This window comes from Hyla sarda, chromosome 12 (assembly GCF_029499605.1).
Source record: "Hyla sarda isolate aHylSar1 chromosome 12, aHylSar1.hap1, whole genome shotgun sequence".
In the NCBI taxonomy this organism is placed as follows: domain Eukaryota; kingdom Metazoa; phylum Chordata; class Amphibia; order Anura; family Hylidae; genus Hyla; species Hyla sarda.
In genome coordinates, this window is record NC_079200.1 from 51,061,769 (window position 1) to 51,076,914 (window position 15,146).

The window sequence follows — 15,146 nt, forward strand, 5'->3', positions numbered from 1 at the left end:
TCGTCATATCAAAAAAAAAAAAAGTTGAAAGCCGTACAACAAAGGATTTAAGTTCATTCTGGTGGAATATTACTGAATTTCTAATGAATCCCAGTCTGCGCTCTACACACTGGAGTTACTACAGCAGCTGAAGCGTGCTTTGGATGTGTGTGTGTATATATATGTATGTGTCACTGTTTGCTAACACTGAGCAGGCAGTAAATCACCCACCCCATCTCTTCTCCAACTCCAAGACATTCCCCGAGGGGGAAGAGTTAAGATGCAGATTCAGTTGCAGATGCCATCAAAGACTTGTAGGATTTGCCCCAGTCATAGTTCTCTCTGCTTCTAGTGGATGAGCAGGTTACTTGTTGAGGTCAATCCTCCAGTGCTGCTGCTGCTAACACTTCTCAGCTGTTCCTGACTCACTGATTCAGGTATGTAGATGACTCTGCTGTACTACGCCTGTCTGCAGCTCCTCATATTTTATAGATTTCTTATACTGTCATTTACTGATTCTTTTATGGCTAGCAACCTGATTTTCTAGACGTTAAAATAACATTTTAAATGGAAAAACAAAATATAAAAATAAATAAATAAACTGTATTTTTTTTTAGGAAAAAATAACATGATAAATACTTTTAGAGAGTTTATTTTGATTCATGAAATCATTTGATTGATTTCTAGTTTTTATTTCATTTAGTTTGTTACATTTTTCTCCTGGATTGGTTTTATTCCATAATGTCACTGAATGAGTTGTTTGTTACATGTTAAATTTTTTATGATATTAATTTTAATTTTGTTTTTCAACTTTATTGTGTATTCTATGCTTAAAAAAAAGCTAGTGAATATAGAGATGATAAGTGTAATTTGAACATTTTTACAATACAGTATTTCAACTATTGATGTCATGATAGAATATCTAAGTATTATTAATAATGATAACAATTATAAGGTATTGCAGATGTAATGTAATACTAAAAACTCACTGTTATATTCAGTATAAAAAGTCTATTCTATTCTAATATTTGTATGAGAATGGTATAATAGATGTATATATGTAATAATTTGATAGTAACATGCTAATGATTATAATGAAAACATACTATACTATGGTCTGTAATAAAGATACAAAGCAACTGTGACTGTCATGTTGCACCTTCTATCTCCAACATTTGGTAATTTAAAATTGCGCAACAGTCACATCCCATACAGATTGCACACTCTATTTTTGCAGCAAAATCAAAAGCTCTTTGCATGTAGTGTGCTTAATACTTCCTATTAGACTTTAAAGGGGTTATTACAATTTATTGCCTATCCACAGTATGTGTCCAACCTTGGGACCCTGTTGTAACACAAGAACAGGGGTCCCTTATTACCTGTGTAAAAGGAGCAGTGGCTGTGCATGTACGCTCCTGCTTTATTCACTCGCTGTGGAACTGCAAAAGATAGATGAGTGCAGTACTGGTCTAGCTCCATCAATTCCATGAAGAGGAAAGGGAGTAGCAGTGTGCCTGTTTGACTGCTACTCTATTCACACAGGGTGATCGCTTGATAAGAGGGCTTTCCAGCAGTCAGACCCCCACTGATCAAATACTGGCAAGTGCCAAGTTTCAATATCTTGGGAAATCGCCTTTAAAGGGGTACTCCGCCCCTAGAAATCTTATCCCCTATCGAAAGGATAGGGGATAAGATGTCAGATCTCGGCTGCAGGACCCACCTGTTGCGGCTTCCGGAAACGCTGGAGGCTTCGGCTCCCGACCACGGAGACGTGAGATCGTGACGTCACGACTCCGCCCCCATGTGAGGTCCTGTCCCGCCCCTCAATGCACGTCTATGGGAGGGGGCGTGACAGCCATCAAGCCCCCTCCCATAGACTTGCATTGTGTTGGCGGGGCGTGACGTCACACGGGGGCGGAGTCGTGATGTCACGATCTCACGTCACCGTGGTCGTGAGGCGTTAGGATGAGAGCCGGAAGCCGCAACAGGTGGGTCCTGCAGCTGAGATCCCGGGGGTCCCCAGCGGCGGGATCCCCGCGATCTGACATCTTATCCCCTATCCTTTCGATAGGGGATAAGATGTCTAGGGGCGGAGTACCCCTTTAAGGGAACCTCTGGACACAAAAAAAGATTGCTAAAAATTCTAATAAAAAATGAAGGTCTACAAATGCTCTTATGGGACCGTATAGACAGGAGCAAATATGACACTCAAGACGTATATCTTAGGCTACACAAAACAATAACCTCTTGTATTATGTAGTTTAGGCAGGCCAAAAAAAGTTGGCTATACATTTTTGAGCAAAATTTGCAAGTTTTCAAGTCACTCCTTGAACAATGACAGGTAGAGTAAGTTAAAACAAAGGAGAGACAGCCCTCCATGGTGTAATATCGTTGAGACTCGTGCAGGTAAGTAAAAGTAACGCTTACCCAATTCAGTCACACTCCAACAAGTGTAACAATGGAAACAGCATGAATGTATGAGTGCCTGCAGCCGCTCCATGTCTGATCCAAACAGCAACGGGAGTGAAAGGGCACTGGACACACAACCAAGGATAGGATTCGCTTATTCACCCATGATCCAACGCGTTTCACAGATAGATGAAGGCCTGATGAAGCATTCTATCTGTGAAATGCATTGCATCATGGGTGAATAAACACATCGTTTAGGTAAAGTAAGTGTACTTTAGGACTTTTATTAGGCTGGACACTTTTGTTGGGGTATTTTTAGGGGGAAAAATGCTGTTACTTTAAAGCCTTACTGTCAATTTAAGTGTTAGTGTTATTTCTAAAAAATATTTGACATGTTGTCCAGACATTTCAAAAGTTTAGATCACACCGGTGAGCGCTCCACAGCCTTCCTCTCACCCATCAGGACATCTATAATCCACCTGCTACCTGTTGCAAGACTACAACTCCCACAGCATGTCCTCAATATAAGGTTGTAGCCGGTTAGTGAAGCACGCAGCTGCACGTTTCTCCCGGGTATAACCATCGATTAAGAGGGTCTCAACACTGAGAAGATGACGAATGTGCAAAATGGCAGAAAATGTGCTGTCTAGGCCAGGTATAGCTATAGGAGGTGAAGAGGTGGCAGCAGTAACCAACACTGCTGCCCAAAGGGGGGCTCTTGGCCACATAAGAAGAGTGAGGGTTTCTACAATTCTTGCACAGGTCCTGGAGTTACATTTCTCTATATTGATATAGAACTTCACTACAGAAATATGTTATAAAGACAGTATAAGAGTACAGTCACCAAGAAGGAATTTGTGGAGTAATAGATTTCTTATTTCTAGGAAAAAGTCTTGGGAAGAGAGAAGTGAGGAGTGATCGGTAGCTACAGCGTCCTCCAGAGCACAGACATGACATTGATACACATCCATCCCTTCCTCCCTGGCTTGCTCTTGTGGATTATACAGCTCTCCAGTTCTTTTGTGCTGGCCAGTGCTACCGAACTGCTGCATCCTTCCAACAGCACTGACACTGACCTCATGTTTGGCATCGGGATTCCTAGAAACAGGAGGAAACGTTACATATCTCCCCGCGACATGAGCGCCTTGCTGGACTATCATAACCAGGTGCGCTCCAAAGTCTTCCCTCCAGCAGCCAATATGGAATACATGGTAAGTGCACAGTCCTGGGCAGGATGCAAAACATCAACCCATGTAGCAGAGGTGACTCTGTGCTATGTTTGTCATTTGAAAGATACTACAAGGCAGTAATTAGAAGCTATAGACAGCTTTTTGGCCTTCAGCACTGCTACATCTGTAATATTGTATCAATTCAGTAGATGTAAAATATATAACAGTATTGTAATGATGGTCTGGGATTAGGAAAAAAATTTTGTTTTGTTTTTTCCAGAAAGAGTGCCAGTGGATCCCATGTATGTAACATCTTAGATAAAACACTGTAGGGGAGATTTATCAAAAACTGTCCAGAGAAAGAGTTGCCCAGTTACCCATAGCAACCAGTCAGCTCTCTTTTTATTTTTAACAAGGCCTCTGCAAAATGAAAGAAGCAATCTGATTGGTTGCTATGGGCAACTGGGCAACGTTTCCTCTGGACAGGTTTTGATAAATTTCCCCCTGTGGTTCCACATCTGACCACTAGATGGCGATGCACAATTTTCACTCACATGTCATGTATAATAATTTATTTCTATATACTACCAACATGTTCAGCAGCACAACAGAGATTGTCTTCACTCCAATTGGTCCCTGTTCCCATTGGCACAATCTAAATTCCAAAATAAGCCATTAATATGTTTTTAGAGCATGGGTAGAAACCTGTACAAACTTCATACAGATATTGGCCTGATCAGATTTGAACCCAGGGCCCAACCACTTCAAGGCAACAATGCTAACCACTGAACCCACTGCCCGACCACTGCAAGACAACAATGCTAATGTTGTAATCACGATCATGATGAGGGTAGTAGTCCCTTTTGGTAAATGTCCCTTGGCTGAATGTTTTTGACCCCTATTACCTCTGTGTCCCCACATACACATTTTTCAAATGAAGCTGTTCCCTTACACAAAAAATGTACAGCTTCACTCCACTTACTTTTTGCTGTAACATGACACTTAAAAAGGCCTATCAAGGAAAAGTTCCCCTGACTTAACAGGTGAGGCACTGATAACATGAGCTGAAGCAAAATGACATCGAGTGTATCCACAATGACGCCCTTGTATAACTTCCCTTTACTGCTACCCCTTTTTGGGCAACTTTTCTGAAGAGTTCATTCAATCTTTGCACGGGACTATAGGGTAGGCAAACAGGCTGGATTTTGCTTGTAGACAGGACTGGTGGAATAAGGGCCTATTTGTAGAAGGCAAGCCTGACTCCAATTTATTACCTGCGCAAGGTTTGTTTACACTGTCAAACTTTGGGCATTGCCGAAATTGTTTACGCAAATATGGAACATCAAGGAGCACACGTACCAGACTCCTGCAGACTCCTGCAGCCAGACTACTACTACTACTCTCATCATGGAACAGACTCCTTTTCATGATGAGAGTAGTAGTTCCCTGGCTGCAGGAGTCTGCAGGTGGCTGGGGAGGCTACATTAGTGTTTGTACTACTACCCCCATCATGGAACAGAGTCTTTTCCATGTTGGGGGTAGTAGTACAGGGCATAAGGGATTGATTGCATTGGGTCTCACTTATGAGACCTGATGCGATCAGCAGTTATAAAGCAGGGGAGCGGGTGGCATGCTGCGCTCCCCTGCGATGTATATACTACTGTGTAAACTTTCATTTTGAAATCCCCCGCCGGGAGCCTTGAATGGCTCCTTGGTGCTGGCCATTCAGGGCTCCCGGCGGGGGATTTCAAAATGAAAGTGGGGTGGGGTTTTTAAGCTACTAGCTTGACCCCAAATGTATGCCCCCATGCATATTTATAATAATTCATTGGCCCCAGTGTGTGTATAATAATTCATTGGCTCCAGAGTGTTTATAATAATTCATTGGCCCCAGTATGTTTATAATAATTCATTGGCCCCAGTATGTTTATAATAATTCATTGGCCCAGTGTGTTTTTAATAATTAATTGTCCCCAGTGTGTTTATAATAATTCATTGGCCCCAGTGTGTTTATAATAATTCATTGGCCCCAGTATGTTTATAATAATTCATTGGCCCCAGTGTGTTTATAATAATTCATTGGCCCCAGTGTGTTTATAATAATTCATTGACTCCAGTGTGTTTATAATAATTCATTGGCCCCAGTATGTTTATAATAATTCATTGGCCCCAGTGTGTTTATAATAATTCATTGGCCCCAGTGTGTTTATAATAATTCATTGGCCCCAGTGTCCTTATTTCGCCTCCTGCTGCCTGCTCCTCATCTTCCTGGAGCTGGGACATGTCTATTCTCTGCTGCTCATCTCCGTACCCGAGAGTGATGAGCAGCAGAAAATAGACATGTCCCGGTGGTTCGCTGATTGCGCCACGAGCAGGGCAGCAGCGGGGACATGTCGGGCAGCGGTGGCTGTTAATGAATGAAGCCTACATGCGGGACATGTCGGCTTCATTCATTCACAGCCGCCGGTTCCCGACATGTCCTGCTGCTGCCCTGCTCCAAGAAGATGAGGAACAGGCAGGGGGAGGGGAAATAAGGACACTGGAGCCAATTAATTAATATAAACACACTGAGGCCAATGAATTATTATAAACACACTGGGGCCAATGAATTATTATAAATATTCATGGGGGCATACATTTGGGGGTCAAAGTAGTAGTTTAAAAACCCTGCCAGGAGCCCTGAATGGCTCCTCGGTGCCAGCCATTTAGGGCTCCCGGCAGCGGATTTCAAAATTATAGTTTACACAGTAGTGTATACATTGCAGGGGAGCGGAGCAGGTCGCCTGCTCCCCTGCTTTATAACTGCTGATCACATTGGGTCTCAGAAGTGAGACCCAGCACGATCAATCCCTTATCCCCTGTACTACTACCCCCAACATGGAACACATTCGGTAGTAGTACAAACAGTAATGTAGCCTCCCCAGCCACCGGCAGCTGGGGGAACTACTACTCCCATCATGGAAAAGAGTCTGTTCCATGATGGGAGTATTAGTTCCTCAGCACTGCAGGAGTCTGCTGATGTGACCTCTTCTGAGCATGCTCTGAAGTAATAACAGTTCAGAAACAGATATTATAAACTGGGGGCAAATGGAAACATTAAATTTATAATATCCATTTCTATTCCGTTATTTTTGACGGGAGAAAAAATACTGTATGCATCGTCTTTTCTCCCGTCCAAAAAAAAAAAAAACTGAACAGGAAGCAAACATGTGCAAACGGTTGATAAACATCAATGGGATTATTTTACAGCTGTTTGCAACCCATTTAAAAATGATCAAATGGATTGCAGGACGGGCATTTATTAACAGATTCAGACGGCCGTGTGAGCGAGCCCTAAGAATACCACTGTATGTGATGGGAGGGAGAAGGAGGTACGGCTGTTAGGTCTATGTATATGTGTGATTGTGTGTATGCAGCAAAGCTGTGTGTGATTGTGTATGCAGCGGAGCTGAGTGTGTGATTGTGTATGCAGCAGAGCTGAGTGTGTGATTGTGTGTATGCAGCAGAGTTGAGTGTGTGATTGTGTATGCAGCAGAGCTGAGTGTGTGAGTGTGTGTATGCAGCAGAGCTGAATGTGTGATCAGGTGTATGTAGCAGAGCTGAGTGTGGGATCAGGTGTATGTAGCAGAGTTGAGTGTGTGCGTGGTCATGCTTACACATAATCACACATTAACCTCTGCTCCATGCACATGTCGCACACTAATTTCTGCTACATGTACATGATCACACACTAAGCTCTGGTACATGTACACAGTGTTTCCCAACCAGGGTGCCTCCAGCTTTTGCAAAACTGCAACTCCCAGCATGCCAAGTTTTGCAACACTTGGAGGCATTCTCATTGGTACACACTGATATAGAGGTAAGGGGACAGATTGTTCAGCAAAATTACATATTTTTTAACCCGGACATTCTGTTTACTTTAGGGTACGTTCACACGAGCGGATCCCCAGCATATTTTACGCTGCAGATCTGCCGCTGAAGGACCGCTGTATGGTGCCTTTACATGTGCCTGCTCGGAGCGGCAATACACCTCTACGAGCAGACACACTGAAGCGATGTGTGAGTCGCCACGCATGCGCGGTGTATTCGCACACACCACGGCCGCTCCCCCTGCTCTATGAGCTAGGCCGAGAGCCACCACAATGTGCGAGTATACTGAGCATGCGCGCTGCGACTTGCACATCGCAGTGTGTCTGCTCGAAGTGGCGTATTGCCGATCCGAGCAGGCACATGTACAGGCAGCATACAGCGGTCAGCAGCGGATGCGCAGCGTAAAATATGCTGGGGATCCGCTTGTGTGAACGTACCCTTATAAAGATTTATGATATTACTATTGGGCAGAGTTTTGTTCAGCACACACTGCTGCTCAGACACTTCTAGCTATGTGAGCAGTGTACCGCGGGAAAATGCCACAGCTCTGTGAAGTGTGAGGTAGGGAAGGAGTGCACGGTAGAGCGAGGGGGGGCGTTTCTATATTTGCACAAAATTCATCAAAGGACGTGCACAACTTATGTAAATTTTGAGCACGAGTGTAAATTAGACAAACAATGTAAAGATCTGTGTCTACAATAGACACCTAATGATAACTGTCCCCCAATATGTATATTTTACAATAGGAATACAGGAAAATACAAGAAACAATCTTTATTGGTTTATCACAAAATCTAAAAACATACATTAAAAAACATATATGTTGAATGGATACGACAGATGCTTCAGGCAGGAGAGAAGGAGATGAGGATGCTAGTATATAAAGGAATAATTCCTAAAATGGGGACATATCCCTAGTAATCATTTAATACATACTGTGTGTAAACCTAAGAATAGGACAAACAGGAATGTCACCAGCATTACAGTGCATGAGAATATAAAGTAAACTACACACATGGCAAAATCAAGAATTAGTATACATAACCAATGCACATGAAGGGCACCTCTCACCTCCTACCCCAAACGCGTTTTCGCTACAATGGCTTCGTCAGGGGGCGTGGGCATTTTATATACTAGCATCCTCATCTCCTTCTCTCCTGCCTGAAGCATCTGTCGTATCCATTCAGCATATATGTTTTAAACTCAGGGCCCCACCACTGCAAGGAAACAATGCTAAGCACTAAACCCAGGGCCCCACCACTGCAAGGTAACAATGCTAACCGCTAAACCAAGAGACCCCCCACTGCAAGGAAACAATGCTAACTGCTAAACCAAGAGACCCCCCACTGCAAGGTAACAATGCTAACCACTAAACTCAGGGCCCCACCACTGCAAGGAAACAATGCTAAGCACTAAACCCAGGGCCCCACCACTGCAAGGTAACAATGCTAACCACTAAACTCAGGGCCCCACCACTGCAAGGAAACAATGCTAAGCACTAAACCCAGGGCCCCACCACTGCAAGGAAACAATGCTAAGCACTAAACCCAGGGCCCCACCACTGCAAGGAAACAATGCTAAGCACTAAACCCAGGGCCCCACCACTGCAAGGAAACAATGCTAACCACTAAACCAAGAGACCCCCCACTGCAAGGTAACAATGCTAACCACTAAACCAAGAGACCCCCCACTGCAAGGTAACAATGCTAACCACTAAACCAAGAGACCCCCCACTGCAAGGTAACAATGCTAACCACTAAACCAAGAGACCCCCCACTGCAAGGTAACAATGCTAACCACTAAACCAAGAGACCCCCCCCAGTGCAAGGTAACAATGCTAACCACTAAACCAAGAGAGCCCCCCCACTGCAAGGTAACAATGCTAACCACCGAACCCAGGGCCCCACTGCTACAAGGCAACAAGGTTTTCTTCCACACTCCAAAAACATACTGATAGGTGAATTTAGATTATGAGCCCCAAGGGGGACAGGGACGGATTTGAGTGATGTAAAAGCCCTGCGAATATGTTGGTGCTTTATAAATAAATATTTATTATTATGTAGTAGTCACACACTTCTCCCAAAGTTATATTCACACATAGCCTTTTTTTTTTTTCAGTTTTTCAACATTGTGGTATACATGGTGATATTGTACCGCATGCGTGCAAATCTCTGTAAAAACGTTGACCTTTTTACTGCATTTTGGCTGTTTTTGTCACCAAATATTGAAACATTAGTATTTTGTTATAGAGAAATGAATATGAATTTGTTTTCTTTATATTATTTGATATTCGTGATTTTAACGAGTTATATTCTACAAATAAATACTCTAAATGACAATATATATTTTTTAAATTTGGGAGTAATGATGTCAGTATTTTATTTTATTTATTTTTTATTTATTTTTAAATTTTTTTTGAGAAAAAAAAATTCATTATAATTAGCTACCGTATTTATCGGGGTATACCACGCACCGGCCTATAACACGCACCCTCATTTTACCACGGATATTTGGGTAAAAAAAGTTTTTTACCCAAATATCCATGAAAAAATGAGGGTGCGTGTGTGCGCATGTATACCCCGATATACCCCCAGGAAAGGCAGGGGGAGAGAGGCCGTCGCTGCCCGCTTCTCTCCCCCTGCCTTTCCTGGGGTCTAGAGCGCTGCTGTCGGTCCTTTTCACCCCCTGGTTATCGGCGCCGCTGCCCGTTCTGTCCCCCTGACTATCGGTGCCGGCGCCGATAGCCAGGGAGAGAGAAGCGGCGCCGACAGCCAGGGGGAGAGAAGGGGCAGCGGCACCCATTGCCGGCGCCGCTGCCCCGTTGCCTCCCCCCATCCCCGGTGGCATAATTACCTGAGTCCGGTGCATTGCCGTGGAATGAGATTTGCCATAGAATGAGATGGTCCGCCTCCATCACATCCTATTGGCTCTCTCTTGTCACGTGACATATTTAAACGTCACGCATCGATGCGCACAGCAGTGTCAGTTTGGCTATCACAGGGAGAGGATCTCCTCACCCTGTGATAGCTGAAGGTGTACGGAGCTCTCGTGGCCCGACAGAAGTTGACACATGTACGCAGCTCATACGGCTGCCTCATATACATTTACTGTTGATCCACAGCGCTATCGGGATCCCGATGCCGCTGTCATCAGGATCCCCACGCCCGCAGCTCTACACCCCGTCCCCCGCAGCTCTACTCCCCGTCCCCCGCAGCTCTACTCCCCGTCCCCCGCAGCTCTACACCCCGTCCCCCGCATCTCTACTCCCCGTCCCCCGCATCTCTACTCCCCGTCCCCCGCATCTCTACTCCCCGTCCCCCGCATCTCTACTCCCCGTCCCCCGCAGCTCTACTCCCCGTCCCCCGCATCTCTACTCCCCGTCCCTCCGTAGCTCTACTCCCCGTCCCGTTAACGCTCAGGGAGCGGGGAACAGAAAGTAGAGCATCGGGCGCAGGTAAAGTAGTACTGCGCATGCGCAGCACTACGCGAATAACTTAACCTGCGCCCGATGCTCTACTTTCTGGACGGGGTGTAGAGCTGCGGGGGGCGGAGGACGGGGAGTAGAGCTGCGGGCGTGGGGCGCTCGCGGGGACGCACACTGATGACAGCGCCATCGGGCATCGGGATCCCGATAGCGCTGTGGATCAACAGTAAATGTATATGAGGCAGCCGTATGAGCTGCGTACATGTGTCAACTTCTGTCGGGCCACAGAGGCCATGAGAGCTCCGTACAGCTTCAGCTATCACAGGGTGAGGAGATCCTCTCCCTGTGATAGCCAAATTGACACTGCTGTGCGCATCGATGCGTGACGTTTAAATATGTCACGTGACAAGAGAGAGCCAATAGGATGTGATGGAGGCGGACCATCTCATTCTATGGCAAATCTCATTCCACGGCAATGCACCGGTCCGCGCTGCTCCGCTGCTCCAGGCCTCCGTCGTGCGTCCCCGGCGTCATTGCTATGCACGGCGCGGCGCATGACGTCAGAGCGCCGCGCCGTGCATAGCAATGACGCTGGGGACGCACGACGGAGGCCTGGAGCAGCGGAGCAGCGCGGACCGGACTCAGGTAATTATGCTACCGGGGATGGGGGGAGGCAACGGGGCAGCGGCGCCGGCAATGGGTGCCGCTGCCCCTTCTCTCCCCCTGGCTATCGGCGCCGGCACCGATAGTCAGGGGGACAGAACGGGCAGCGGCGCCGATAACCAGGGGGTGAAAAGGGCCGACAGCAGCGCTCTAGACCCCAGGGAAGGCAGGGGGAGAGAAGCGGGCAGCGACGGCCTCTCTCCCCATGCCTTTCCTGGGGGTGTATCGGCGTATAACACGCACACAGACTTTAGGCTAAAAATTTTAGACTAAAAAGTGCGTGTTATACGCCGATAAATACGGTATTTACTCACATAAACCTATGCTCCTTCTGGGCTTAGGAGTCTCTGTGGATAGTCCTAAAGTGATTGACAGCTCTTTGTATGCCCCCTTATACAGCCACAGAGTACGATGGCCCATTGGACTCCTCCTAAGTGGAAACAGATTTATATGAATACATTAATAGTTAGGCTGAATCTTTTCCTACACATATGTATACCAATGTGCACAGCGTCTTTTACTGTATAATATGCTTCCAGGTACTGGAACTACCTCTGATCTCTGAAACTGCAATGCCGGATATCCATAGACAAGAGTGACACTGTTTGGGGGGGGGAATAAATAGACCACTTTTTTCTAAATCTGAACAACTACTTTGAACATGACCCTAGTCAAAGCATGACAGGGATTGCTTAGTCAGTCGAGTCCTAACTGTGTGGAAGCTTTAACATGACTATTCAGGTTTTATGCAGGTGTTTCCATTCCCTGACCCGAAACCATCTGTGAAATGAATTTCTTTAGAAGGTTCAAATATTTGCATTCCTTGGGTTTTGGATGTAGTAGGTATCTGTGTGGGATCTATATAGTTGGAACTGACACAAATTAAGCAGAGTCACTTTAATAGATGTACTGTATATTTCTCCAGGACAGAGCTGAGTGTGTGAAAGGTCTTGTTGTTCCTCCGCTCTCCTAAATTTGGCTTTTCAAACAGCGTTAAAGGGAACTCCAGTGAAAAACTTTTTTTTTTTAAATCAGTAGGTGCCAGAAAGTTGAAGATATTTGTAAATTACTTCTATTAAAAAATCTTTATTCTTACAGTACTTATCAGTTGCTGTATACAACAGAGGAAGTTGAGTTATTCTTTTCTGTCTGACCACAGTGCTCTCTGCTGTGAGGAACTGTCCAGAGCAGGATAGGTTTGCTATGGGGATTTGCTTCTACTCTGGACAGTTCCTGACATGGACAGAGGGGTCTACAGAGAGCACTGTGGTCAGACAGAAAATAAATTAAAAAAGAAAAGAACTTCCCGTGGAGCATACAGCAGCTGATAAGTACTGGATGGATTAAGATTTTTAAATAGAAGTAATTTACAAATCTCTTTAACTTTCTGGAGCCAGTTGATATGAAAAAAATTGTTTTCCACAGGAGTACCCATTTAAAAAAATATATATTGAGTTGGCATCTTGTCTTGATGTCAGGAGGTTTCTGAAGACTAAGGTAAAGTGCAGGATGTAGATCAAATACTAAAAGGCCCAACTGATGGCCCAAGGCTAGATGTGGTTCTTTAGAGACAGACATGGGCACTGCTCATTGTCTAGATTTTTTGGTCTGTAAAACCTACTAAAGAAGGGATACCATTGGATTGCCCATTACATTTTTCAGCCCTGTGAGGTTTCCCATTACCGTTGTCATGTTCTTTGACCATTATGCCCCTTTGGCGGAGCAGGTAGAAGTAAAGCCAATATAGCCTGATCATACATTGTTTGTTGTATTTTCAACATTATAAGTCATATTAAAAAAAAGCTAATCGTTTCATAGAGATGAGGTAGATGGGAAATGATATACTGTGAAATTCTGGCTAAAGGGCCTATGGTGACCATTTTTTGGAAGCACCAATTGTGTTATGACATTTTGGTTTTTTTTCTGTATGGAAGTATGGGGACATCTAGAGGTCAATGTAAGTATGTAATGGCTCATTGTAGACTTTTGTAAAAAAAAAAAAAAAATAAATAAATAAAAGGTGCCTTCCAATATCTGACAATACATGCCGTAGTTTTTAGAACTATATAGGACTTTATAAGACCATGGTGAAGTAACCAACTTCTCTACGCACATGCCTACATTAATGACAAATGTCAACTATAGAAAGAGTGGAATTATCACTTGTACTAATGATTAGCAATCCTATTATCTATAAGACGCTAATAGACAGCGCTCAAAAAAATTGTCTGTCTGCTGCATTAGGAAGTCTTTTGCGGCTTTGCGCTGCTGGTACAGATGGTCCAATATGTGTATTGTAGGTCCATGGTGTTGGAACGTTGCGAATGAGGCGGTGTTGAGGAAGACTGTTTGGCGTTGTAGGTCACGGAGGATAAGTTTAAAAGCATAAGAATGGCTAAACCGAATACAAACTTTAGTGCACATAGCCAGCACAACACTTAGACCTCGCACATGTACCATACAGGGAGGTGTGTGAAATCACCTAGATGCAGCATTTTTTACGCTCTTCCTCACCTTTACCAGACATATTTTTTATTGAAAAAGATTTGGAGGTTATTTTTATGTTTTTGGAATGATTTGTCACTCACCTACTAGCAAACTTTCACTTTCAATGCTAGTAATAAGTGTTTCTGTTGCCGTATTTTTCGTCCTATAGGACGCACCGGCGTATAAGACGCACCCAATTTATAGGTGCAAAATCTAAAAAAAATAAAGATTTTGAACCCAATAGTGGTCTTCAACATGCGGACCTCCAGATGTTGCAAAACTACAACTCCCAGCATGCCCGGACAGCCGTTGGCTGTCCGGGCATGCTGGGAGTTGTAGTTTTGCAACATCTGGAGGTCCGCAGATTGAAGACAACTGCATAGGAGGTAATACTCACGTGTCCCCGCCGCTCCGGACCCGTCACCGCTGCCCTGGATGTCGCTCCATCGCTGTCGCCGTGTCCCCGTCTTATTTAAAATAAGATCCATCAAAATGATGGACCAGTGTTTAGATAAGACATCTCTAATCTGATCAGTGGCACAATTAAAATTAGTGATAAAATTGAATCTGAAAGCATTGCTATTTGCCTTTTGGTCTTGTTTTTTTGATACCATGTTTGTATTATTTTCTTTCTTTTTGCCAGTTTTGTCCTCATTCCTGCAGTTTGGGCAGATTGTAATACTTTTTAATATGCATTGTTCAGGATGTTTTTAGGATAACCTTTCTCTATGAATCGATTATACAGAACTTTTGATTGGATTTTATTGTCATTATCAGAGGTACAATTCTTCTGCAATCTTTGATACTGTCCATATGGTATATTACTTAACCACTTGGAGTAGTGACAACTGTCATACCCTAAAAAACAATTTACATCTGCACTCTTAAAGTGCGTTTTAGTGCAGATATTATCATCATCAGTGCCAAAGAAAACTCTTAGATCCAAAAATACAATACTCTCTTTAGAAATATTGGGTGTAAAAACAAGACCCCAATCATTATGATTCAGGTGTGATATAAAAGATAGGGCTTCCTCCTCAGTTCCTTTCCAAATTAAAAACAGATCGTCTATGAATCGTTTATAGTGCAAAATATGATCAGACATCAAAGGGGACTGTGCGATGAACAAGTGCATGAACAAACCC

At 44.2% G+C, this 15,146-nt stretch overlaps 1 protein-coding gene across 3 annotated transcripts in view; it reads left to right on the top strand.

The window, feature by feature from the left end:
• The window catches only part of R3HDML (R3H domain containing like), a 100,477-nt gene that overhangs the window by 44,467 nt on the left and 40,864 nt on the right, over positions 1–15,146 (top strand). The window contains exons 1-2 of one of the 3 annotated variants that reach the window (XM_056547924.1): positions 2,947–3,043; positions 3,273–3,599. In XM_056547924.1, the coding sequence (XP_056403899.1) occupies positions 3,339–3,599 (261 nt within the window). In that variant the 5' untranslated portion in view covers positions 2,947–3,043; positions 3,273–3,338. Of the gene's footprint in view, positions 1–2,946; positions 3,151–3,272; positions 3,600–15,146 lie in introns of those variants that run through there. The other 2 variants (XM_056547922.1, XM_056547923.1) reach the window with 2 other exon arrangements.